The 27868-nt window shown below is 39.5% G+C and overlaps 1 protein-coding gene across 2 annotated transcripts in view; it reads left to right on the top strand.

The window, feature by feature from the left end:
• Positions 1 to 27868, top strand: part of MTR (5-methyltetrahydrofolate-homocysteine methyltransferase) — a 103011-nt gene that overhangs the window by 22475 nt on the left and 52668 nt on the right. For both annotated transcript variants that reach the window (XM_011976376.1, XM_011976375.1), the window contains exons 9-15: positions 5931 to 6031; positions 7185 to 7246; positions 8670 to 8737; positions 11059 to 11138; positions 13930 to 14042; positions 17500 to 17640; positions 20347 to 20532. In XM_011976376.1, coding sequence (XP_011831766.1) covers positions 5931 to 6031; positions 7185 to 7246; positions 8670 to 8737; positions 11059 to 11138; positions 13930 to 14042; positions 17500 to 17640; positions 20347 to 20532 — 751 coding nt within the window. The remainder of the gene's footprint in view (positions 1 to 5930; positions 6032 to 7184; positions 7247 to 8669; positions 8738 to 11058; positions 11139 to 13929; positions 14043 to 17499; positions 17641 to 20346; positions 20533 to 27868) is intronic.

Raw genomic sequence — 27868 nt, 5'->3', positions numbered from 1 at the left:
CCCCTTCCCCTTTTCCCCCGTTTCCGTCCACCATACCTCTTCACTCTGCTGACTTCTTCTTAGCCTTTAAGACTCATCTCAAGAATCTTCCCTCCAGAGAACATTCCCTCTCTGACTAGCCCAGATCGATGTTCTTTGTTTACTTTTATTTTAGCCTTTGCCATAAAAAGTAAGAGTAGTAGACATTTGTTGAGAGTTTGCTGTGTGCCAGGCTCTGTTCTAAGTGCTTTGTGTGAGTTCTTTCTTTAATTCTGGCAGTAACACCTTGAGGGTTGGTACTGGTATTAATGTCCCCATTTTAACAAGAAGGGTACTGAGACTCAGAGGTTGTAACTCACCCAAGGTGAAGTAAATAGAGAATCTGGGGACAGGAGCATACTTTTAACCACTGTGTTATATCACATTTTATCAATTATGTGATGTTCTTTTTTTTCACACTTAAATGTTTGTAATTACAGAGCGCATCTTACGGTTGACTTAATGTCATATTGTGGTTTCTTAAAAGGTGCTATTAATTTAAAGTGCATTAATAGACATTTGATTGGGCCTGACAGTTAAGAAAATCGTTGTCTTGAACTGGTTGTAGATGACCTTCTTCACAGCTTATGAGTTTTTTTCTGAGCAGTCTCTTCATCTTTATTTCTCTAGTGTTTAGTGGAATTCTTGGCACATAGTAGGGATGTAATAAATGTTTAACAGAAAAACTGAGGGTAGGAAGTGTAGGGGTCTCTGAAGACAAATTTTATCTAGTCTATTTAAATTTTTGTACCTATCCGTGAGTGTTTGGAGCATTCCTCCCTTCACTGTCTTTCTCTTTTCCCGCCCCTTTGCTAAGTCTGAATTTGTTATGTGGTTAAGTAAATGACACTGTAATGAATATATGTTACTCATGATGTATTTGTCAAAACCCAGAGAATATACAAAACCAAGAATGAACCCTAATGTACACTGTAGACTTTAGTTACTAATCATGTATTGCTATTGGTTCACATTCTAATAGGTGTACCACACCAATGCAAGATCTTAATAATGATGATGTAGTCTTTCCTGGCGATTAGGTAAAACCTCTGTGTTGTCCTGGGTGTCACTGGAGTCTTTAGTTTGCCGAGAGTTCTCCAGGGCCCCTTAGAGGACGTTCTTCCTGCCACTGCCTCACCTCCAGGAGTCCCAAGAGGAGGTTTTATTGAGGTCTAAATAATTTATGTTTTTATTTCTCAAGGAAACATTCAGTTTATTCTGACTTTTGATCCACTCAGTGTTTAATTAAAAATTTTAAAAAATAATCCTGTGACTTCAACTGCAGTCCATTCACAGAGAGAATGTATTTGCTCTCTATTTCGCTATGAATCTTACAGACTGTAGGGGCAGATAGAAGGCAGCAAATAATATGTGAAAAGGATACATATTCTTACATATATGTAGGAAACTTTTGCTTACTGACTTGCGCTTATCACGAACTATAGAACAGTGGGATAGAGCCTTTATATTACTGGTAATTCATCAAATATTTATTGAAATACTACTATATGTCCTGGAATACAGGCCAATGTGGAATAGTCCACACGAGGAGAAATGCATAAGTAAATTAAAATATAAAATACACAATGCTATACAGAACTATGAATAAAAATCTGGCAATACATGGGGTAGTGGAGTTCTTGTGGGATTTAGAGACAGCTTGTAAAGAAGGTGACATTTGATCTAGGTTTTGAAAACAGGAGACAGAGTTTTCTCTTCTTTTTTTCTTTTAAGATGGAGTCTCAAAATTTTCTTATTATGAACAGCTTGCATTGGTGTGGTACACCTATTACAATATGAACCAATATCAATACATTATTATTAACTGAAGTCTGTAGTTTACCTTAGGGTTCATTCTTGGTTTTGTATATTCTGTGGGTTTTGACAAATGTATCATGAGTAACATATATCCATTACAGTATCATACAGAGTAGTTTCATTGCCCCCAAAATCTGTTGTGCTCCACTTATTTATTCTTTGTCCCGGCTCGTTGGCAAGGAATCTTTTAACCGTCTCTAAAGTTTTGCTGTTTCCAGAATGGAATATAGTTGAGACCACATAGTATGTAGCCTTTTCACACTGGCTTCTTTCACTGAGTGATCTTCATTTCAGGTTCATTCATGTCTTTGCAGGCTTGATAACTTGTTTCTTTTTAACACTAAATAATATTCCGTTGCGAAGATGTACTACGGGTTTTTTCCATTCACATATTGAAGACCATCTTGGTTGCCTCCAAGTTGGAGCAACTATGAACAAATCTCCCGTGGCCTTTCTGCGCTACTCACAGAGGAGTCCATCTGGTGTTCTGGATTCCCATTGTAACTTAAAGGGAAACTTTCATAATGTCTGGAGCCCTGGATGCCCTGCAAATGAAAGAGGAGGATGTCCTTAAGTTCCTTGCAGCAGGAACCCATTTAGGTGGCACCAATCTTGACTTCCAAATGAAACAGTACCTCTATAAAGGAAAAATGATGGGATCTACATCATAAATCTGAAGAGGACCTGGGAGAAGCTTCTGCTGGCAGCTTGTGCCGTTGTTGCCATTAAAAACCCTGCTGATGTCAGTGTCATATCCTCCAGGAATACTGACCAGAGGGCCATGCTGAAGTTTGCTGCTGCCACTGGAGCCACTCTAGTTCCTGGCCGCTTCACTTCTGGAACCTTCACTAACCAGATCCAGGCAGCCTTCCGGGAACCACGGCTTCTTGTGGTTACTGACTTGAGGGCTGACCAGCAGCCTCTTGTGGAGGCGTCTTTATGTTAACCTGCCTACCATTGCTCTGTGTAACGCAGATTCGCCTCTGCACTATGTGAACATCGCCATTGCATGCAACAAGGGAGCTCACTTGGTGGGTTTGATCTTAATGATTTAATCATCTGTAAATGCCCCACCTTCCAACGCTGTTTCATTGGCAATTCAATTTCAACATGAATTTTGGCATGGACAAACCACATCCAAACTATAGCAAATCCTTTATCAGATAATGTGTTTCGCAAATATATTTTCCCAGCCTGTGGTTTGTCTTCTCATGCTCTTAATACTCTCTTTTGCTGAACAGTTTTAAATCTTAGTGAAGTTCTAGTTATCAGTTTTTTTTTTTCATGGACCCTACCTTTGGTGTTTTACCTAAAAACTCATTGCCAAACCCACGATCATGTAACTTTTTTCTGTGTTATTTACAAAGTTTTAATCGTTTTGCAATTTATATATACGTCTTGTGTTCCATTCCATTAGTCTTTGTGAAAGATGTAATGTCTGTGTCTAAATTAACTTTTTCAAATGCAGATGTCCAATAGTTCCAGCACCATTTGTTGGAAAGAATATCCATTCTCCATTGGATTGCCTTTGTTTCTGTCAAAGATTAGTTGAATATATTTGCGTGGTTCTATTTCTGGACTCTATTCTGTTCCATTCATCTGTTTGTCTCTCACCAATTCCACATCATCTTGATTGCTTGAGCTTTTTAGTAAGTATTGGAGTTGGATAGGTCAGTCCTTCAACTTTTGTTTTTTCTCTCATTATTGTGTTGGCTATTCTGGGTCTTTTGTCTCGCCATACAAACTTTAGAGTCAGTTTGTTGATAGTCACAAAGTAACTGCTAGGATTTTCATTGGGATTCTTTTGAATATAGATCAAGTGTGAGAATTGATACCTTAACAATATTGTCTTCCTCTTCCTCTTTATAAACTTGAAATATGTTTTCATTTATTTAGATCCACTTTAATGTCTTTTTTTTTTCATATAGATCCAAGTATTTCTTTTGTTTTGATGCTAGTGTAAATGGTTTTGTGGGTTTTTTTTTTTTTTTTTTTTTGGGAGACAGGGTCTTGCTGTGTCATTCAGGCTGGAGTGCTGTGGCATGATCATGGCTCACTGCAGCCTCAACCTGCCAGGCTTAATTGATCCTTCTGCCTCAGCCTCCTAAGTAGTTGGGACTACAGGTGTGTGCCACCACGCCTGGTTAATTTTTTTATTTTTTGCAGAGCTGGGGTTTCGCTGTGTTGCCCAGGCTGGTCTCAAACTCCTGGGCTCAGGTGATCCACCTGCCTTGGCCTCCCAAAATGCTGAGATTATAGGCGTGAGCCACCGTACCTGGCATGTGTTTTTAATTGCAAATTTTGATTGCTTATATCTGGTATATAAGTAAACAATTGAGTTTTGTATAGTTACCTTGTATTTTGAAACCTTGGTATAATTGCTTGTTCAAGGAGTTTTTAGTGATTCTTTGGGATTCTGTACATAAACGATCATGTCATATGTGAACAAAGACAGTTTTATTTCTTCCTTTCCGATCAGTATGTGTACCTTTTACTTTCTGTCTTTTCTTATTGCATAGGGACTTCAAATACAATATTGAGTAAGCGATGAGAGTGGGTATCCTTGCTTTGTTCCTTATCTTAGCAGGAAAGCATCTAGTTTCACATGATTAAGCGTGATATTAGCTGAAAGTTTTTTCTACATACTCTTTATCAAGTCGAAATTTCCCCCTATTCCTAGTTTGCTGAATTTTTTTAAATGAATGAGTATTGGATGTTTGTTAAATAAAATTAATTTTGGAATCATTTCAGATTTATAGAAAAGTTGCAAAGATAGTGCAGAGAATTTCTCTATATTCTTTTAGTTTTCATGTTAACGTAATGCATGACTATGGTACTTTTGTAAAAACTAAGAGTATATTACTATAGTTTGAGTATCCCTTATCTGAAATGCTTGGGACCAGAAGTGTTTTTGGATTGTAGAGTTTTTCGAATTCTGGAATACTTGCACTATACTTACAGTTTAGTGTCCTTAATCTGGAATCTGATACGGTCCAATGAACATTTCTTTTGTGGGTCATGTCAGTTCTCAAGAAGTTTCATATTTTGAAGTATTTTGGATTTCCACGTTTCAGATTAGGGATATTTAACCTATATATATATATATATATTTTTTTTTTTTTTTTTGAGATGGAGTCTCGCTCTGTCGCCCAGGCTGGAGTGCTGTGGCCCGATCTCAGCTCACTGCAAGCTCCGCCTCCTGGGTTCCCGCCATTCTCCTGCCTCAGCCTCCCGAGTAGCTGGGACTACAGGCGCCCGCCACCTCGCCCGGCTAGTTTTTTGTATTTTTTAGTAGAGACGGAGTTTCACCATGTTAGCCAGGATGGTCTCGATCTCCTGACCTCGTGATCCGCCCGTCTCGGCCTCCCAAAGTGCTGGGATTACAGGCTTGAGCCACCGCGCCCGGCCTATTTAACCTATATTAACTAAACTCCAGACTTTATTCAGATTTCAAGGGTTTTCCACTGATAATCTGTTTTCTATTCAAGGATCCAGTCTAGGATGCCACATTGCACTTAGGAATCACAGTAAAAGGAAAAAAGTAAAATGTGAAAACATTAGAGATCACATAGTCTGGTAACTTCGCAGTTGGCTCATAAATTCTGGAAGACCTCAGGCCCGCCACCCACTGACAACCTTTTAGGATAGCAGGGTCTCTGCCTGTGGGGTGGGGCCTAAGTCCTGGTCTCCTGGACTTTAAGGGTAGCTTCTTTCCACCATTCCATGTTCCTTCTGCCTCCAAGATTTCCCACCTTTTAAATGTTGCTTTCAGGTCAGTTTTTTTTTTTTTTTTTTTAAGCAGTGTTAGCTTGTTGATACTTCTGCCCCACAGTATACCATGTGAACTAATTTAAGGAGTCCATCCATAGGCAGGGTCTTTCAGCTGTAAGATTATCTGAAGATGGAGACATTGGCAAAAATATTTAGTGCTGCAGGGGACCTCAATGAGATGGCTTTGAAGGTAGTTGAATAAAAGTGCTTTGAATGAGATTTATTACCCACTTGGTTTTAGATATATTGTCTCTATATATAACTTATATGCATAAATATGAATGAGAGATGATGTTTTTAATATGTTTTTTCTGTTTTTCTAGCATTGGATTAAATTGTGCTTTGGGTGCAGCTGAAATGAGACCTTTTATTGAAATGATTGGAAAATGTACAACAGCCTATGTCCTCTGTTATCCCAATGCAGGTATGTGTTTCAAGGGGGTCACACATGGGGAGATAAAAGTAACATAAGACATGGCGTAGATGAGGTAAGAGAGCGTGAATAAAGATCTTGTTTTGCAGGTGTTGGTATAGTTGACACTTAATAAATGAAGGGTATCTGGGTGCAGTGTTTCCCTGTAGACCTGAGGGAAGTTCGGCTCACCCTGAAGCTTCAGAACAGTACAGAACTTCTGGAAATGAGCTTAGTCACATAACTGACCAGAGTTTTGCCTTTGGTGACAGCGCAAGCCTTGTGGACGTGACCAGAAAGATGGGTGTAAAGAAGAGAAGAGAGACCCCTTTTCTCTGGTCCATTCTATTAGTAGAAGAGCAAAAGAAGAATCCTGTTTGGTGTTACCTTTTTATTCTCTGAAAGCTTGGACTTGCAGTTCATTATATGGAAATTTTTTGAAGATATTTGTAGACAGTTCTCAAACTTCCCATTGAATATTGGTAATTTGTTCAGGGTTAACCAGATTTCCCTGTGAATGTGTTTGATCACTGCTTAGCTACTTAGAGCGAAAAGTCGTTTTTTAGCCTTCTTTCTCCAAATATATCATTTTAATGCACAATAAATTTTATTTCCCACCAGGAGTAAGATAACTGGAAGCAGATAATAAATAAAACAAGAAACTGGATTGTTACAAGCTGAAGTCTTACTTGGGAAAATTTATTCGAAAGGAGACTGGCTGATTTTTGTTGGTTTTTAATGGCATGTTAGTTGCTCATTAATTAGTTCAAAGGTTATGTAGTATTCCTTCCACTTCCACCCCCACCCCCAAGCGGCTGTGTAACAAGAATGAATGAATTTCCCTTATGGGAAGAGGTGGGGCTGGGGGCATTCTGTTCTGCCTAACAGTGAATAGAATCTTTTCTTTCAGATGGAAAAGAAATAATAGAGTTCATTTTCCTCTGCAGTTGTGTGTGTGTGTGTGTGTGTGTGTGTGTGTGTGTGTTTAAGTTTTTTGGGAGGTGTGGTATCTCTTTGTTTACTGTGTAAATATTATGTGTGTGTTTTTGCAAGTAATCATTTAATATAAATATAAAATTATATAGTTATTAACATAAAGTCTTTAAAAATACAATGTATATTTGTTAAGGCAATTTGCAATAATAGTTGAATTATCCTTTCTCAGGTCTTCCCAACACCTTTGGTGACTATGATGAAACGCCTTCTACGATGGCCAAGCACCTAAAGGTCAGGGGTCCTCCTTTCACTGGCTTTTTAAGAGAGGCAGAGAGGTTGAATTTTAGATTTAGAGTATTTAGAAGGAGAATTTTCCCTGGAGAAATCCCAATGTACATATAACAAAGAAAAGTTTAGCTACCCCAAATTAAGGTACTAGAGGCACAGGGGAGGACTAACTGTCGGCATCCTTATCCTCAGCTGGCACTGGTGGCTGTTGGAAAATTCTCACTGGGGTCCACTCCAAACAAATAATTGAGACTTGGCTCTCCTCTGAGATGTTGCTTCCCCTGCAGCCTTCCCAAGTTGTAGCTTTCTGCCGTCACACCCCTCAGACTGCTGGGTGGAGTAGATGTCCCCCTGGCCTCCCATTGTCACCCCCATCGTTCTCCCCTGTCTGTCATACACTGGCCATTGTTTAATCCTAGGTCATGAGACCATACTGTCCACCGCCGCTTCTTACTGCACTTAGCTACTAATCCCTGGGTCTCTTTCCCCTTGTTCCGTGAATTTTTAGCTTCTGTTTCACTGACATTCTCTCTTAAGCTATTTCTGACTTACTTCTTATGATATCATTATCTTTGTAGACGATCTTTCCAATACTCTTGACTTCTCAGCTCCTTGACTTTGTCTCTTAGTTATGGTGTTCTTTATTCAGTAGCCTGTGGTTAAACTCGACTCATGCTGTCCCATATCTAGCCACTACCATACGGTTTTTGGAGCCCTTGAATTGTGGCCAGTGTGACAGAGGAACTGAATTGTTATTTAAACATTTTAAAAATTAATGTAAATTTAAAAATCCGTACTCTATTTGTGTTATTTGAAGATGTGTTATCCAACTCACATTCATTCAGCTCAGCATATGGGTAAAAAAAAATCATTAGATAGGCAAATCTCCCACTGAACTTTATTTTTTGTGTTTATTTTTTTGAGACAGCTGTTGCTCAGGCTGAAGTTCAGTGGTGTGATCATAGCTTACTGTAGCTTCGAACTCCTGGGCTCAAGCAGTCCTCCCACCTAGACTCCTGAGTAGCTGGGACTGTAAACACATGCCACCATGCCCAGCTAATTTTTAAATTTTTTGTAGAGATGGAGTCTTGCTATGTTGCCCAGGCTGGTCTCAAATGCCTGGCCTCAAGTGATCCTCCTGCCTTGACCTCCCATAGTGCTGAGATTATAGGTGTGAGCCACCATACCCAGCCTCTCACTGCATTTTAAGTGGTATAAAGGATTTCACAGCATCTGAACTATTCTTTGCTTTTATCCTATGTCTAGGGCATGTGACATCTTTATATCCAGAGTTAAGTACGTTTGACTCTCTTTTTATTATAGTCTTAGTTGTTCAGGAAGTATAGATGGCTTTTATGTTGAATTGGTGGGAATGAGTTTAGAATGCAGATGAACTTGCTGAAACTTTGTCTTTTCCTAAATGCAGGATTTTGCTATGGATGGCTTGGTCAATATAGTTGGAGGATGCTGTGGTTCAACACCAGATCATATCAGGTAATAATCACCTGTAGACAATATATCTAAAACCAAGTGGACAATCAGATAATACTCTAAATATGTACCTTTTGTTGTGGGCTGAATTGTGTCCTTCCAAAATTTGTATGTTGAAGTTCTAACCCCTACTGTTTCAGAATGTGGGCTGTATTTGGAGATAAGGCCTTTAAAGAGGGGACTAAGGTAAAATGAGGTCGTACAGGTGTACCTAATCCGATATGATTGGTGTCCTTTGAGGAGCGGGACACAAATGCACACACAGAGGCAAGACCATGTAAACACACAGGGAAGAAATAACTAGCTACAAGCCGTGAGACAGGCCTTAAAAGAAACTAACCTTGCCTGACACCTTCAACTCAGACTTCTGTCCTCCAAGTTATGAGAAAATACATTTCTGTTATTTAAGCTACCCAGTCTTTGGCACTTTGTTATGGCAGCCCTTCCTAACAAGCTCATACATCTTTATATTATGAAAAATTTTAGAGAAATAATAAAATGGACCTCTATATGCCTGTCCCATAGTTGCCATAATTTTCGATGTTTTTCCATTCTTATTTCATCTGTCCCTCAACTTTTCCCCCTGGATTATGTAAAATAAATCCCAGTTATTATGATATTCTATCCTTAAATACCTGAGTAATATTTGAATGCTCAAAGAGGACAGCTCATATTTATTGTGGGCAAATACAGGCCTCCATTAGATTCCTTCGTGGAAGGAAAAGACAATAAGACAGCAGGTGTCTTGAGGTCAGGAGAAGCGTCTTCACTTTGCCTGGTTCACTGTGGTTACTTAATTCATGTTTTCAAGTGAGCATATGAAGGAAGGGAGTGAAACGAGCATGACCGTGTGTTTCATTCCTTAGAGTTTTATAGCTTCTAGGAAGATTGGAATTCAGTGATTTGGAATGTCGTTTAGGGCTGTTTATATTTGTTTTTTTCCCTGGAGTGACTGATGATCATATTTCCAGCCAGTCATCTCACTGTTTCAAGTCTGTTTTCATGTGTGTAATATGTTCACTCTACCGAGTTACCTTGTAGTTCACTGCTTTTGTTGACTGCTGTGATAGACTCTTAGTAAATAATATATATATATATGTGTGTGTATATGTATATATGTATATATTTTTTGAGACGGAGTCTTGGTCTGTCTTCCAGTCTGGAGTGCAGTGGTGCGATCTCGGCTCACTGCAAGCTCTGCCTCCCAGGTTCACGCCATTCTCCTGCCTCAGCCTCCTGAGTAGCTGGGACAACAGGCGCCGCCACCATGCCTGGCTAATTTTTTGTATTTTTAGTAGCGATGGGGTTTCACCTTGTTAGCCAGGATGGTCTTGGTCTCCTGACCTCGTGATCCGCTCGCCTTGGCCTCCCAAAGTGCTAGAAGCTAGAATTACAGGCGTGAGCCACCGCGCCTGGCCTAAATAATAATTTTTAAAATATCTTGTAAATAATTTCTGAAAGCTGTCAGTAAATGTCGCTTATCTTTGGATCAGCAACTATTTCTTTTTGTTTTTGTTTCCTCTTTAAAAAGAGGAGTTGTTTTAAATGTCTGTGTGTATGTTTGTGTGTATCTATATTTATATCTCTGTGTATATGTTTGCTTCTTTTACTTAGACATTCACATTCTAATTTGGGGACAGTAGAGTAGAGCAATTCTTACTGGTCCTGATAAATTTAGTGGAGTAGCCAGATTTTTCTGGTTGATCAAAAACATGATTCATTAGAACTGATAAGGTTCAATGGAGTGTGAATTACTAAAACAAATCTTTAAGAGTAATTATTTTGAAGTTTTAGTGCTTTATGGCTGTGTACCCGCCCTACTGTGTGTGTGCTGTAGTAAAAGCAGATCCGCTGGACCTAATTCCCTCCTCTCCTAGCCCCTCTGCTTGTGCCTGCTCCTTCTTGTCAAAGGTGAAATCCTTTTTCTGCTCAAATTTTGAGTAGGAAGCGAGGATTGTGTGTGTGTAGATTTGACAGAGTAAAAGACATCTGTGGATGTGGGGAAGGTGGAAGGAAGTTTGCAGTTTGCATTTGTGCAAACTGTCATGTAGCTCCAGGTTCACGTCTCAGAAAGTAAAAACAACCCAGCCAGCGCATAGCCGACGGGCAGGCACACAAAAGGTGCAGTTTATAGATTAATTTTCTGCATTGCTGAGAAAACTAAAAGGCATAATTGTTGCTGCACACTTGGAATTAAGTATATAACTATATATATAGTTATGTTAAATAGACAATTTCATAGTTAAAAATTAGTTTTGAAATTAGTTTCATTAAATATATTTTATTCTGAATTAATGGAAATAGCGTTTTCTGTTTCAACTCAGGGAAATTGCTGAAGCTGTGAAAAATTGTAAGCCTAGAGTTCCACCTGCCACTGTTTTTGAAGGACATATGTTACTGTCTGGTAAGTCATAAAGACCTGGTATTCGTGATTTCAGAAACCATTTGTAGAATGTGACTATTCTAAGTGGTAGTGATATTTGTGCTAGGCAGCTTGCTTATTAGGTTGAAGAAGAATCCATATATTCTTGGCACTTACATGAATTCCAGTGAAGAACCCTTGTTTTTCCAGGGCTGGGGCAGGATGACATCAACTTTAGGGTAAAAGTGAAGGAAGGCCCAGGTGATTTGCCCAGGTAGGGTCCTTGGTGGTGGCTCGATGGTCCTATCTTTATTGTCCACTGTTTTGAAAACATACTCTTGGCCACAGCCTAACAATTTTAATTTTCAGGTTGAAATTAGTTACTGAAAATTCCAAACTGCCAAGGTGTAATGTTTGGTAATGGCAGCAGCATCATCCTGGAAAATTGTTTGTTTCTGAAATATTCTTGTTGTAATCTTACATTTACCACATGTTTAGGACTTTACAAAGACTTGTGGTATTTATTTTTTCTTTGGTTCTCAACAATCCTTTGAGGTACGTAGCCTACCTTTTTCAGCATTAATTTTGTGTTCAAACAAGGAACGTTACTAAACTAGGTCATCTGGCCAACTGTTAGAAAAATAACTTTAAATTTCATATTTTTGCTTCGGTATGTTCATGATATATTAAATGGTAACTTCAAGCAGAAAAAGTATGATTTTTTAGAGAACCTGCAAATAACACATATGAGGAATTATGTTCCCTAATAGCTTAGAATTTAACATCTCTCTGAATTGAAATATTTTTGTTTCATATGTTGTCCTATGAAAGGTAAAATAAATTACAAATGACAGCAAAAGTAGTGTCTACTTTTCTCACTCAGAACATAGCACAGAATTAATCCCAATCAGTGAGTGTGAAGTTGGGTTAATAAATACTAACTATGTTCAGGCTAGCCTTTTTTTTTTTTTTTAAATACTCCAGAAGGTAGAGCATGAGATTAGGAAAAGTAGGATTCATGGTTTATGATACTCCCTCTCTGGAAACAGTGGCTTTTATCAGAGAGAAGTGTGGCAGGAAAATTTATTTATTTCATCCCTAGAACTTAATGTTAGTGCATTACTTCAGCCAAGCACTAAGGGTGGAAAACATTCAGCCTTCGCCAAAATTGAAACAAGAGAGCCATTTACGTAAGATTTAAAAAAATAATTTACATGTAAGAATAAAAGAATTTTTTCTTCAATTTGAATGTCATATGCTATTGCTAAATTGCTTTAAACAGTCACCTTCCATCAGATTTTAAAAGAGTGACATCAGATGTGCTATTTAAAATTGTTCTTTTATAAACCACAAGCTTGAGAGAAGTGTGATCTTTGTATCGAGTACTTCACATTCATAATAGATCATTCGCACTATGTGTGAGATGCTTTGGCGGGGGAGTCACACGGAAATGTCAGCATTGAAATGTTGGCTCCCTGCTTGCCTGTCCTGGGAACCTCAGGGTCAGACTAAGATCGGGCATACCCTGGGACTAGCATGGAAGGCTGGGGCCATGAGGATCATTGCCGGGTGGACGGGAAACCATAAGCCAATACTGGGCATGGAAAGCGATAATCTCAGTGCACCAAGCAGCCTGGAATGCTTTTATAATGACGCAGTTTATAGTCATTATTTTTCTCTGCCTCATAGCTGTTTCTTCCTCAGCCCATGCTTTGACAAAGGTCTTAAAAGCCATTTTCTCTTATTAGCAATGAAAGCAGTGATTGTGGGTGCTAATTCTGTGCTTATCAATGTTATTCAGTTTCATCTTTACAATAACAGTATAAAGCAGACACTTTACTGTCTTGGTAAACTCAGAGGCATATGGGAAGTTGCCCCAAGGTTGTTCATTCAGGTAAGTGATTTGAACCCAAGGCCGTCTGTCCCCAGAACCTGCCTATAACCACCTAGTGAGACTGCCTCTCCTAATACTTTAAAGGTAATGAATAGAACAAAAACAGTTCAGAGCCTTTTCTATAGTGTTACTTCACACTGTACGTTTGAGACTGGCTCTCCTAATATTTTAAACATAATGAATAGAACAAAAACAGTTCAGAGCCTTTTCTATAGTGATGCTTCACACTGTATGTTTTTACTTCAGTGTAATATATCCACATGTATTATCGGATATTTGCCCCTAAATTGGCCAGTGGCAGGGGAGATGTTACGATGTTGGTAGATAAGGAAACAGGCACCAGAAGTCCGCCTGGCTTACCTAGAGCCAGCTCATTAGTGGTAGACCTGCCACAGTGACTCCTGTCTCTCAGGTCTCAACCTGGGTCCCTGATTCTGCCTTGTTTATTATGGGTTCTAGGCCTCTGGATCAAAGAAATGAAGTAATGTTGTAAACACACCATTGGTGGGATTGAAAAAGCTTACTCCATATAGCTTCAAGCTAATATCTGAGCAGACAGCTGTGGAACACCTCTCTTTCAATTCTAACTTTGTCCATGATTTTTGCCCCAGCCTCTTGGTTAAGTAGGGGTTGATGATTATTTTTTCTTTTTTCTCAGAGATGGTATGATTAGGTCCTTGAGGTTATTTGCAGCATAAAACTCTGAAATATTTCTTCTTTTGAGAGTCTGGTTGTAAATGTAGATGTAACAAATAGCCTTTGCTGCATTTGAATCTCCCTAGAGACAACTATGGCCCTGCTTCCACATTGGATCTCCTGTCTGCTCAGATGGGCTGTGGTGCAGGAACTTCTCTTTCTTACTGAATACATTTGCGTCTGTCTGTCTTATGTCATCCATATGCATTTGCAGAAATTTTTCAAAATGCTTCTCCTTTTAAGGTCTGGAGCCCTTCAGGATTGGACAGTACACCAACTTTGTTAACATTGGAGAGCGCTGTAATGTTGCAGGATCAAGGAAGTTTGCTAAACTCATCATGGCAGGAAACTATGAAGTGAGCATCTTAATAAGACCCCTGAGGCATCTGCCCATGTCTTTGGCTAGACAGCATGTAAATGAAACAGCTCTCTGCCTTTGATAGTGTTATTAGCAGAGCCGCTAGAAAGTGTGAGAAGGTGGTAATGTGTGTTTGCAGCAGGTTGGGCTGGTGGGAGGATGAGGCTTTGAAAAATTGAAGCTGCTGTTGTCAATATTTGTTAAAAAGTACTGCATTTGGTGTATGAAGTAGGATGAGATGGGAAGGATCCAGGTTCTAGCTATTTCTATTAATTATGAAATAAGTTAAAAAATTTGAGAAGGCTCTTTATTTTGTCTTCTCACAAATCCTTCTAGGGAAAGGGAAAGACAGGAAAATTCCTGTCAGTTCCTTACGGCTGCGTCGAACGCTCACTGTTGAGAGGGTATTATGAATCTTGTTAGCTGTAGACTACAATAAACAGACGAAAGAAATAGACCCTTGCCTTGGAAAGTGTATGTGATAGTTTTAGCCATGGTGTTTTTAAGCTCGGTCACTCTGTGGATGAGCATAATTTAATCCATACAGAGCATACCCAAGACTCCTGGATAGATTTTCCTATGAAAATATGAATTTAAAATTGGAGGAATTTGGCCGGGGCTTTGATGATAATTAACTTTGTCATCCAACTTTCCTCACTTTTTTGCAACCTTTAGGAGATCTTCCAGAAACCAGTATCAGAGCTGATTTAGTTTTCATAACAAGGAAAGGACCGTGTATCCCCCTTCATGGACCTGTTCATTATTACCTGATGGCATCCCTGGAGGCGTGTCTTCCTTCCCAGTCCCTCAGCTGGCACATTAGCAGGGCCTGGTTGCCCAGTTTCACCACTTCCCCTGTCAGTTGTCTTCCCCTCATTCTTGCTGCTTTCCAGTGCTCCTGTATGCATCCATCATGAGCCTTCCCAGTTTGGAAGTTCCACAGGGTGACTTGTTTTTGCATATGGAATAAAACTGAAATTCATTAGTCTGTCATTCCGTCCTGTTCACTTAGATATTAAACTGCCCTCCCATCCTGATCTGTCGTCTGAACATTCCAGGAGGCTCGCTTCTGACTCCGTGCCCTTGTTCTTGTTTGCTTCCTTCTGAACTGCCAGTGACTCTTCTAGCCATAGAGTGTTCTTCAGCTGGCAGGGTTTTGATTCTTATGCCTATTCTATGGTGTCCCTTTGGTGGATTTGATAGATTTGACACTGAGAGCATTTTAGGAAGAAGCAAACAGGTGAAAGTAATAATATCTATCATTTAATAAGGTCTTTCTATGTGCCATCACTGTGCTAAGCACTTTATGTCATTTCTCATTTAATCATCACAGCCTGGTGGAGATAGATGCTGTGGTTATCCCCATTTTACAGGTGTAGAAACAGAGGCTTGGGGAGGTTAAATGACTTGCCTTTTGTTTTACAGCAAGTAAATGATAGAACCCAAGTCTACCAAGCATGTGCCCTTAACCACTCTGCTATCTCTGCCTAGTGGAAACAGTAGGAGGGGGCAGTAGAAACAGGAAGGGACAGGTGACTCTTCATTAGAGTCTAGCTTTTATGTCTTAGTGATCCCTTTGTGGTTTAGTGAAAAGAACATTGACCTGAAAGAAGTTCCAGTCCTGTGTTCTTACTCAACTCAAATGTCTTTAAACAAACTGCTTCATCTCTCTGAGGTTGTTTGGGAAGGTTAGACCTTGAAGCTGTTATTCCGTGATTGTTAAGAAATAGGTCAGATATTGGCATTTCTATTTTCCAGGTCTTTTGACCCTGTTGCTTACTGTCTTACCTCCTGTCTGTTTGCTCCAATCCATTCCCCATGAGCCAGCTGAAGATGCTCCCTCTCAGTTAGCTTTCTCCATTTTGGTTTGTGGCGACCTTTCCCTTTCCTGGATGTTGAGATCATCTTGGCATTTGACCCACACATTGTATGGCAGTGCCCAGTAGTTTTTTATGTGACTGTGACATGTGCCCCCAACTAGATATAAACCCTTTAAGAACCAGGATTGTGATTTACACTTCTTTTTATTCTTTATTGTATTTAAATTGGTACTGATACTAGAAAACATTTTTTGATTTACTGAATTAATTAATTGCTTTATTTATTTTGAAACGGAGTCTTGCTCTGTCACCCAGGCTGGAGTGCAATGGCGTGGTCTTGGCTCACTGCAACCTCCACCTCCAAGGTTCAAGCGATTCTCCTGCCCCAGCCTCCAGAGCTGCTGGGACTACAGGCACCCGCCACCAGACCCAACTAATCTTTGTATTTTTAGTAGAAATGGAGTTTTGCCTTGTTGGCCAGGCTGGTCTTGAACTCTTGACCTCAAGTGATCTGCCTGTCTCAGCCGCCCAAAGTGCTGGGATTACAGGCGTGAGCCACCGCGCCCGGTCCAGATTTACTGAATTGAATTGTGATCCTTTTTCTCTATGCGGCCTTGGCTCAGTGCATATGGTGCTTCCTTGTGGCATATGCCATAGGGTTTCATGCCTATTCTATCACAATGAGTGCTAAAAGTTTCTATTTTATTTTCTTGGGCTAAAAAAAATCAAGACAACATCAGCATCTACTATTGATTTTATCCTTGCTTATTTTGTTACACTATGAAGTGTACAGTGAAGACTTAAATAAACAAAAAGTCTCTGTCGCGGTAGTTAGAAGGCATTATGGAATATGTATATTTTGCCCAACATTGTTCAGAGTGGGAAGTATATAAGACTCTTTTTGGAACACTTATCCTACAAAATATTCCTTAGATGGTCATAAGTGGGAAATGCTGTATTCTGTTTTGGGAAGGTTGCAGTGTATAATAGTGCATTAAAGAATTTGAAAAGCCTTCCAGTGTTATAAAACCTGCTGAAACTTATTTAACTGACATTTCTTTTCATGTAACTCCTATTAACAGCCTGCAATGAATACTTTCAGCAGATACTGAAGAGTTATATAGTTTTTGGCAAATACTGAAGAGTTACATCGTTTTGGATGGTTTCTCTAAGGACTTTTTTTGGAGGAGTTGGGGTTTGAGCTGGGTCTTAAACAATGTGGAAGGGAAAGGGATTGCGTTCCAAGCAGAGGGGACAACATGATCTGCAGCACAGAGATGGGAACAGATCTGGCTGGGTGAGGGCTCCAGCGGGGGTGGAGTGGGAAGTTCAGTTGGGTAAGAAGATGGGGCCAGCTCAGAGGGCCTTGACTGCCATGCTGAGGAATTGAGAATCTTCATGGTAGGAAAACAGCTTTGGTGGATTCTAAGCAGTGAGATGATGTGATGGAAGAGATGTGTGAGAAAGGTTAATTTGTGATGAGTGATGGGAGGACAGCAGGCCCAGAGTCAGGGAGTCTGGCTAGGTAGTCTGTGTAATTTGAAAGGATTGCTGGGAAGGGTAAGGAATGACCTCGTTAGCCTTTTCTCAAAGTACTGTCTCCTAACGCTGCTTCCTCTCTCATTCTTCCTTCAGGAAGCCTTGGGTGTTGCCAGAGTGCAGGTGGAAATGGGAGCCCAGGTGCTGGATATCAACATGGATGATGGCATGCTAGATGGTCCGAGTGCAATGACCAGATTTTGCAACTTAATTGCTTCCGAGCCAGACATCGCAAAGGTTATACAAAGTTTATATTTATCAGGGGGATTTACTTGTCTCACTTTGTCACTCATTTAACTGTGCCAGTTGTCCCATTAATCTGTGAACTCAAGAACTGGTTTTCTGAGCACAGTAGTTTCTGATTGTCAGCTTTCTCAGATAATGATAACCTTTCCATATAAAGCAGATCTTGGAGACAGCTGTGGCTTCAGCCTGGCTGTTTCCGAGGCTTCTGGGATTGTTCATGAGAATTGAGTCTCCTCAGATGTCTGGACAGAATAACAACCCACTTTCCCTGTCTGTGAAGGAAAATCATTGGCTCTATTTCTGCCATAGGCAAGGGAACTCAGTGATTTCTTTCTTATAACAGAAAGGAGAGAACTTTCAGGCTTATCAGACTAAGACAAAAATACAAAACAAGATTAAATCAAGAGGTTATGTCAGCTTTTACATTTGTTCTTTAAAAGGTGAAAGTTGATTTTTGTGTCAGTCTTTCAAACATTTTTAAATGAGTTCTAAAATTTTTTAAAATCTTACCTCATTTTTCTGCCATTAAGCTTGTTATGAGGAGTGATTTTTTTTTTTCCCCCTCCTGAGGCAGGGTTTTGCTCTGTGGCCCAAGCTGGAGTGCAGTGGTGCAATCAAAGCTTACTGCAACCTCAGACTCCTCCCACTTCAATCTCCTGAGTAGCTAGGACCACAGGCACGCATCATTTAAAAAATATTTTTGGTAGAGAGGGCGGGTCTTGCTGTGCCACCCAGTCTGATTTTGAACTCATAGGCTCAAGCAGTCCTCCTGCCTTGGCCTCCCAAAGTGGTGGGATTACAGTTGTGAGCCACTGTACCTGGCAGGAAGTGATTTTTGAAGTTCTTTTTTAAAGAAACTTCCTAGTGCTTTAAGAGTTGCATATTTCAGGTTGAGCTGTTGGTTTTTTATTAGGCTTCAGCAGATTTAAGTTAAAAGTCTGTGGTAAGTACTGAATTACATTTGCCCATTTTTCATTTGTGTCTTAAAACTCTTTACTAAAAAGTCCCATCATTCTTCTGGGAATAAATATTTTGAGAATTTAAGGTACAAAGAAGCAAGACAACTTGTTCAAAGTTAGTTAGAATCAGAGGTATAGCCAATTGTTTATCAGCTTAGTATTGGGAAGAGGGTAGACTCGCCTTGTAAGGCCCAATCAAGTCAATGGACTATTGACCCTACTTTCTTTCCTCATCTCTAAAATGGGATCATCAAACCCCCTTTGTGAATTGTAAAGATGCAAGTGCTTTATCAACTGTGAAGGACCCCATGTAACTCAATAAACCATTAGTGTTCTGATTGCCACAACAATTTCTTATCTTTCTCGGTTTTGCCCTACTGCCACAATTTATTGGAGGCCAGATTTCGACCCATGGGGTAAAGCATAAAATTGTTTTACCAGCACATTTTCACCAGTAGGGTTGGGACACCAAACTATCAGCAAGCAAATATGAGCCGATACACTGGCCTGGTATTGTCGTTGCATTTGACCCTTTTCTTAGCAAACCTGTCATTACTAGCATGCTAAGAAAAAGCATGGTGGAGTGCCTGTTCTTTTTTGCTCTTGTTTGGTGGCGTGGCTTAGGAAATTGCTGACTACTCATTTTTCAGTCCTCAGTTGAAATGTTTCCTGCCCCGGGAAGCTTTCCCTGGATTTTCCCGCCCCATTCTCCATGCTTCCTAGATTGGGTTTGGCGTGTGCTTCCATGGCAGTCTGTGCTTCTCGTATGCTTTTAGTTTTTACCACACTTTATGTCATTACTTGTTTAATTATTTATCTTTCTAAGCTCAGTGGAGCCAGGGACCTGGCTTTCTTACTGTTTTCCCTGTATGGGCCTAATATGGTAGTCACTTAATTATTTATTGAATGGCTTAATTGAATAATGTGGCCTATGCTGGGAGCTGTGGTGTGCACCTATAGTTTCAGCTACTCAGGAGGCTGAGTGGGGAGGATGCCTGGAGCTCAGGAGTTCAAGACCAGCCAAGGGAACATAGTAAGACCTTGTCTCTAAAAATACAAGCATAATGCAGCCTAGATCAGTTGCCTCATTTCATTTCTTTTTATCAATCTAATTCTTCAAGCCCTTCCTTTCACCTTTCCTGGAACAGAGGTATGAATTAAAAGGAATCTGTTCTCAACTGTGCATTTCAGTCTTGTCCTTTATTTTAATTATATGCATTTGTTGGTAATTAGATCTATTTTTCCTTTCTAATATTAAAAGTCTTTCTTTTTTTTTTTCAGTAAAAAAAAATCAGTAACTTGATTTTCTAAAGGAGAGGTTGAATTTGAATAACTTCGCTAGAGGGCTGTTCCCAGAGGACACAAGGCTAAACATGAATTCCTAAGTCAGATCAGGGATGTCTAAATCCTATCTGAGGTGTTTGCCTCGGGGCCTAGGCACTTGAAAGTGTATTGCACTGAAGCTGGTGAACTGATCCCACTGATTTCATTCTGATGTTTAGCTATGATCTTTCAGCTATAAATCCCTGGCCCATGCATGGAGTATCTTGTAATACTGAAATTACTCCAAGTATTTTGGTCTTAAAGAATAAGTGTATTAAAATTCTGTCTCTGATGTACTACTATTATTTGTTTATTGTTTTGCTAAAGAAGAAACAGGGAATACTTTAGAGCTTTTGAAAAGTAATTTGTAGTGACTTGTGGCCTCTCTGTGATTTTCTTGCCTTTCTGATCTCAGGTACCTTTGTGCATCGACTCCTCCAATTTTGCTGTGATTGAAGCTGGGTTAAAGTGCTGCCAAGGGAAGTGCATTGTCAATAGCATTAGTCTGAAGGAAGGAGAGGATGACTTCTTGGAGAAGGCCAGGAAGATTAAAAAGTTTGGAGCTGCTATGGTGGTCATGGCTTTTGATGAAGAAGGACAGGTGAGTGATTTCTTTTGGCCTAATCCATTGTGTTACCCAGGTTAGAATGCAAGTCTGAAACAGCTACATATATATGTACACATATACATGTATCTCTTTCTATATACATTCATATACATATGCGTACATGTATCTGTATACAGTCATACATCGTGCATTACTTAACAATGGAGATATGGTCTGAGAAATACATCATTAGGTGATTTTGTCATTGTGCCAACATCCTAGAGTGTATTTACACCAATCTAGATGGGATAGCCTACTACACACATAAGCTAGATGGTATAGTGTATTGTTCCTATGTCATAAGCTAGTGTAGCATGTTACCATACTGAATACTGTAGGCAACTGTAACAGAGTGATAGGTATTTGTGTATCTAAATGTATCGAAACATAGAAAATTTACAGTAAAAATACAGTATTATAACCTTAGGGAACCATTGTTGTTTATATGATCCATCATTGATTTAAGTGTCCTTATGTGGTCAATGACGGTATATGAAAATCTGATATATAGTAAAGTCTTTGTATTCATGAAGAAAGGTTGAAGTATTCAGGAAATGCTGTTGGGATGACTGGCTATGCATCTGGAAGAAAATAAAGTTAGATTCCCATTTCCAACCATATACTAAAATAAAGTTAGCTATTTGCAACATGAATAATAGTAGTGGGTGAATATCCCTAATATGCAAAGAGTTTCTGTAAGTCGGAAAGCAAAACACCCCAGTCAACCCAATAGGAAAATAGACAAAGGAAATGAGTAACAGTTTATATAAAAATAAGTAACAAATAGCCAATAAACTTATGAGAAGATACTAACTTTTGTAAGCATTAAAGAAATAAAAAATAAAGAAATAATGAGATTAGTTTCCTTTACCAAATAGAAGAAAAAATTAGAAGATTGATAAATGGCAGCCTTCGTAATACCTCTGCCATAGAATCAGGGTGGGGCACATGGGAAGCTTCAGATATAATAATAGTTCAACTATGTGATACACTGATTATTGTTACGTTTTATACTTTACATAACTTTTCATGTATATTTTGGTACCTATTTAAAACCACTAAAAAATCTATTTCTTATGATTAAGCTCTTCCTGGGAATCTAGTAATAAGGTTGAGTATATAAGGATATATCTTCACACTTATTGTAGCATTGTGGTAGCAATAAGCTAAGAACACTAAATGTCAATTACTAGGGGAATGCTTAAACCTTGGTCCTTACTACATAGAATACTGTGCAGCAGTTAAAAAGAATCAGGAGATGGAACCATGTCTTCAATATATTGAAAAATGAAAAAAGTGAGTGACATGATCCCAATTTTACTTAATATAAAAGTACTTACATTTACATATGTGTGTCTGTATAAGCAGAGAAAAGAATTTGATGGTTGTCAATTGGGGTAGTAGGGATGGTCTGAGATGGGGATGGTCTCAAATGGGGACATACTGACCGAACAAGTAATGGGATTATATGTACTTTTTCTTTCCTTTCTGTCTTTCTTTGTTTTTAAATGTATTTTTTTGTATGAAAGATACGTTTTCTTTCATTGTGAAAAAATTCAAATCATCCAGAAGAATGCAAAAGAGAGAGAATTTTGATCATTAACATATATTGAACCTTAATTCACACCAAGCAAGTATACAACACACATTAAATCACTTCTTCCTCCAAGCATATAAACCGTGGGTGTGTATTCTTGTTATTTTTGAATGTCATGTGAGGAAACTAAAGCACAGAGATGTCCCAGGACTTGCAGATGTCACACAGCTAACAGTTTGCAGTGCTGGGATTCAGGTCTAGGCGATCTGGTTTCATTCATCAGGGCCTGTGCTAAAGGGTCGAGTGAAAAGGCTGTCAGGGAAGAGATGGCCTGTTTAGAAGAGGTGGTCTTGTAAGATCCGTCTGAGGAGGGAACATTTGAAAATCGGAATAAGATGAGAGAGCAAGCCACATGGCCATGTGGGGAAAGAGCAAAAGAGGTTTCAGCAAATGAAACATTTTATAAGATGAGATTATACCTGGTATTCTGTAACTCTTTTCCCCTGCTCAACATAATGTTGGCATTTTCCCATCTTAGTGAATGGGGATTAAAACTCCATGGTTTCTGGTTGCATTGCATTCTAGTATGTTTTACTTACTATTATTGAATGAAATTGTATTTCTAATATTTTAGTAGCATGAACAGTTCAGTGACCAATGAATATCCTAATTCATGCAGCTATTTCCCCTTGTAAATGATTTTTCTTAGGGTCAGTTCGTTGAAGTGGGATTGCTACGTCAGAGAGTGCGTGCATTTACTATTTTGAGACACATTGTTAAAATTGTCCATCTGAAAAGTTATCTTCCACTACAAGTTTAGTGTGGTATGGGACCTTTTGATAATTGTATTTTCTGCAGATAGACAAATAGTTCCGTAAACAAAAAGGAAAACAAAAGCCCTCAGCCTTCTAGATCCTGAGGCAGCCACTTTCAGCTTTTTAAGCTGATTCTTGTAGCATCTACCTCTTTATCTTCAAATTCCAGTTTTAGTTTTTATTTATTGACTTCCTACAATGATTAAAGGTTTTTTAGCTTTTCACCATCCACTGCCCTGACTCTGTACAGCTTTATTTTTATCCTTCCCAATATAGTTCATTTTAGCTATAATCGTTTTCAGTGCTTACATTATTAAACAGTATAAAAGCTGAGCCATGCGATAGTATACTATGATTGCTTATCCTTTCTCATTCTTTATTTGTTTTCTATGAAGGTAATACTTACCTTTTTGTTTGTATTGTTTTCTATGTATTTCGCCTTCAGATTGTACCGCAGTTGTGTAAACCTCCAATATCCAATGTAGCCAGACACATTAAGAGGACTGTCATACTACTTTTTTGAAGAATTCTCCCTCCAAGTCTTCTGACGTGACCCGGAACGGCTGCTCAGTAGGCCAGCTGCACAGCTGTGACCTTCCTCCTGGGGTTCCATTTGCCTTTCTCTTAGGTTTTTAGAACTCATAATTTCCTCATTCTTGGTTAACCTTTTTTTTGGGTCATTTGGTAGAGTGCATTCTCTGGTAGCTTCTTGTGAAAGAAAACATGGCAGTAAATATTTTTGAAACCTTACGTGTCAGAAAATGGCCGTATTCTACTTTTACGCTTAATTGGCAGTTGTATGGGCATAGGAGTGCAAACTTTAAGTTGTTCTGTGTTTTCAAAATACTGCTCCTTTGTCTTCTGGTTCCCACTGGTATTGGTAAGAAGTCCAGTGCTGTTCTAACTCTTGATTATTTTTGTGAAACTTGTTTTTCTATTCTCTGGACGCTTTGGGAATCTTTTGTGTCCTCTGTGTTCTGAATTCTTGCGATGATGAGCCATCCATTATGCTGGCACTCAGTAGGCCTTTCATTTGTGAAAGTCACAGCTGCAGTGGTAGGAAGTGTCCTTGGATTGTTTTATTTTCTTTTTTGGTACATGTATTATTGAGATATTGAATGTTTTGGACAGGTTGTCTAATTTTCTTATATTTCTCTCCTATTTTCCAACTCTGGTATTCTACTCTGCATCGGGTGAGATTTTCATATCTACATTTATCCTCCAGACCCTCTATTTAGAGTTTTATTTCTTCTTTTTCCAGAAGCTCTTTTTTTGTTATCTGAATGTTCCTTTTAACAATATATATAGTGGGCTGGGCGTGGTGGCTCACGCCTGTAATCTCAGTACTTTGGGAGGCCGAGGCGGGCGAATCATGAGGTCAGGAGATCGAGACCATCCTGGCTAACACGGTGAAACCCCATCTCTACTAAATATACAAAAAATTAGCCGGGCGTAGTGGCGGGCGCCTATAGTCCCAGCTACTCGGGAGGCTGAGGCAGGAGAATGGCTTGAACCTGGGAGGTGGAGCTTGCAGTGAGCCAAGATCGCGCCACTGCACTCTAGCCTGGGCGACAGAGCGAGACTCTGTCTCAAAAAAAAAAAAAAAAACAAAACCGATATATATAGCAACTTGTTACTTTTTAATGAGGCAAATATCTTCAAATGTATCCTGAGCACTTACTATGTGCCAGACCCTATTCTAATCTCTGAGGAGACAGCAGAGAATACAGCCTAGTCCCTGTTCATGTACGATTTATATTCTTAGGGACAGAGGGAATAACAAATTTTTAAAAAATGTATATGTATATGAATAATTGGCCAGGTGTGGTGGCTCACACCTGTAATTCTAACACTTTGGGAGGCTGAGGCAGGTGGATCACCTGAATTCGGGAGTTCGAGACTAGCCTGGCCAACGTGGTGAAACCCCATCTCTACTAAATACAAAAATTAGCCAGATGTGGTAATGCATGCCCGTAATCTTAGCTACTGGAGAGGCTGAGGCGTGAGAATTGCTTGAACCCAGGAGACTGAGGTTACAGTGAGGTGAGATCACACCACTGCACTCCAGCCTGGGTGACAGAGTTAGACTCTGTCTCCAAAAAAAAAAAATAATAATAATAATAAACGTGTGTGTGTATATATACACATTGAATGGTATTGAATACGGTGAAGGGAAATTAAGAGTATTTGATCCCCCCTCAGCGTGGAGATGGGGGAATATTATTTTATGTCGGATAGTTTGGGAAGGCCTTATGGATGATGTGACATTTTAGCAGAAGCCTAGGTGAGCCGTGTGAAAATGTGGGGGAAGAGTGTTCTTTGCAGAGGGAATCTTGAGGTAGATAGATGCTTGTCGTGTTTGAAAACCAATGGGGAAGCCAGAGTAGCTGGAGCAGAGGGGAGAGGAGAAGATTGGGAAGATACAAGGTTGGAAAGGTGGCAGGTCAAATCACATAGGGCCTTGGCGGCCTTTCTTCACACTTTTGGTTAACATTGTTACCCAGTGTGAGTGGGGACACCACGGAAAAGTTTTGAACAGAGGGGTAAATATGATCTGACTCATGTTTAAACCCTCTGGTCCTTTGTGGAGAATGGTCTGTTAGGGCCAAAGCAGAAATGTTAGAGTTTATTGCTATCATTCAGATGAGATATGGTGATGGTTAGGGCCATGGTGAAAGCAAAAGAGGACGTTAAAAATCATCTGTTTCTACATATATTTTTAACATAGAGCCAATAGGATTTGCATTCACATTGAGTATAGGTTGTGAAAGAAAGAGGAGTCAGGGATAATTTTAGAATTTGTTGGCTTGGGCAATTGAAAGGAAGGAGCTACTGAGGTAAGAAAGACTTTGAGAAGCAGATTTGGGCTGGGGTAAGGAGAAGTTTGGGTTTGGACATAGTATGTGGTGGGTATGTTGAGTGTGCAGTTGTGTAAATGAGTGGATTTTGTGGGCAAAGTCTGGCTTGAAGATAGGATTCCTTTATTTGGGAATTATTTGTACATGCTATTTAAAGCAGTGAGACTGGCTGAGCTCACCAAAGGAATGACTGTAGAGAAGTCCTAGGACTAAGTGAGTCTTAGAACCACAGTGCTTAGGGCACTGGGGAGAAGAGGAAACACCATCAGAAGGATATGAGAAGGAGCAGTCTACATGGTAGGAGGGGAGTCAGAAGAGAGAGTTCCCTTGGAAGCCAAGTGAAGAACAAGCGTCAAAGAAAAGGGCATGATCAACTGTTTAAAGAGTTGTGGATAGACCAAGTGGAATGAGACCAAGGGTTTACCATTGGATTAGAAATGGGGTCATTTGTGATCTTGCTGTACTATTTCCAAGGAGATGAAAGCCCTATTGGAGTGGATTTAGAGAGAATAGGAGAAGAATAGAAGCAGCAGTATAGGCAACTTTTTACAGTTCTGCCATAAAGGGGAGCAAAGAAATAGGGTGGAAACCAGGGGGGAAATACGAAGTTAAGAAAGGATGTGTGTGTATATGTATATGTGTGTGTGTGTGTGTGTGTGTGTAGATTCTGTGACAGCATGTTTTTGTAAGCTGATGCGAATGATCTGGGAGAGAGAGGGAGGAATTGATGCAGGAGAGAAAGGAGGCATTTGCCAGAGCCATGACCTTGTGAGTTGAGAGAGATGGCAATCACTGTGTGAGTGGAGGGGTGACTTTAGATCAGTAGCTGGACAGTTTGCTCAAAGTGCAAAAGAGAAGGCAGAGTAAAGAGTGCAGATCTGCAGGCATGCTGGTTGATGTGCTGGCGGGAGTCTATAATTGCTTCTGTTTTCTCGGTGAAGTTGGAAGCAAGGTCAATTCAGAGTGAGAATGGAATGTTGCGCCTTAGGGATCTGTGGTGCTTAACCAGGAGTGCAAAGCAGACTCACTGTGACAGGGAAGGGCAGTCACTGCTGGAGCTTTTGAAAAAACATACACACCCCTGAACTTCAGCCCTTGAGTTTTGACTCATTTGATCTGGGATGAGGCCTGGCTTTAGACATTTTAAAGCCTTAGAGGGGATTCTCATGTATCTTTTGGTTGAAAACCACCAGCAGAGGTTATTTAATTTAGTCTTCAGAGTAACCACTGAGGTGGCAGCCATCCCGTTTTACAGTGGACCAGTGTCATGTCTAGGACATGGTGGAACCAAGTTTTTACCCTTGGTCTTCCTCATTTGAAGACTGGTATATGTTTCCAAATCCTGTGTTTACCCTGTGCTTTGTTTATTGACACTGCTTAGTGCTTGGTCTTGTCTAAGGATAGGTTTTCCCGATTTAGACTTGACTGTGACCACAAATTAAAAGCAAATGTAGGAAAACAAAATAACCTGCTAGTTATGAAATATATACAAATTAGAGCAGCCTTAAGGTAATGTTTTATCCCTACTAAATTAGTAAAGTTAAAAATGGTCAAGGTCTGTGTAGATACAGCAGTGATAAAACTGAAGCCTCGTTTGTTGCAGAGTGTAGTGTAAACTGGTACAGTCCTTTTGAAAGAGAATATAATACCTGTCAAGAGACAAAAAATTGTTTATACCCCTTGAGCTCATAATCTTATTTCTGGGCAATTATTCCAACAAAAGAATTCAGCAGCGTAAGGATACTATATATGCCAAGATTTTACACCAACATTATTGAAAATATAACAGCCCAAGTGCCCAACTGAAGAGAAATAGATAACTTAGGTAACATAATTTTACTGGACTGTTCTCCAGAGTATTTAAATATTATACAGATTATGGAGCCGCACGTATGCTCACTGTCAAATTGTCATAAATATTGAAAATTATAAGAAGCAAAGCAAAAATCCTGTATACTTTCAAAGTTAAGAAGCCAGCAATACAGGTATTTTTTATATAAAGGCATGTTTTCTGTTGATTGAGTTCTCATAATGCTATTGGATGTAGCAATCAGTTAAGAACCGGGATTTGCTTTGCTTGGATTAACACCACTGATTATAGGGGAAAAACAACAACTCCC

This window comes from Mandrillus leucophaeus, unplaced genomic scaffold, assembly GCF_000951045.1.
Source record: "Mandrillus leucophaeus isolate KB7577 unplaced genomic scaffold, Mleu.le_1.0 Scaffold165, whole genome shotgun sequence".
Lineage (NCBI taxonomy): Eukaryota > Metazoa > Chordata > Mammalia > Primates > Cercopithecidae > Mandrillus > Mandrillus leucophaeus.
The sequence above is the reverse complement of the archived record's forward strand: the minus strand, read 5'-3'. Positions and strand labels throughout refer to the sequence as shown.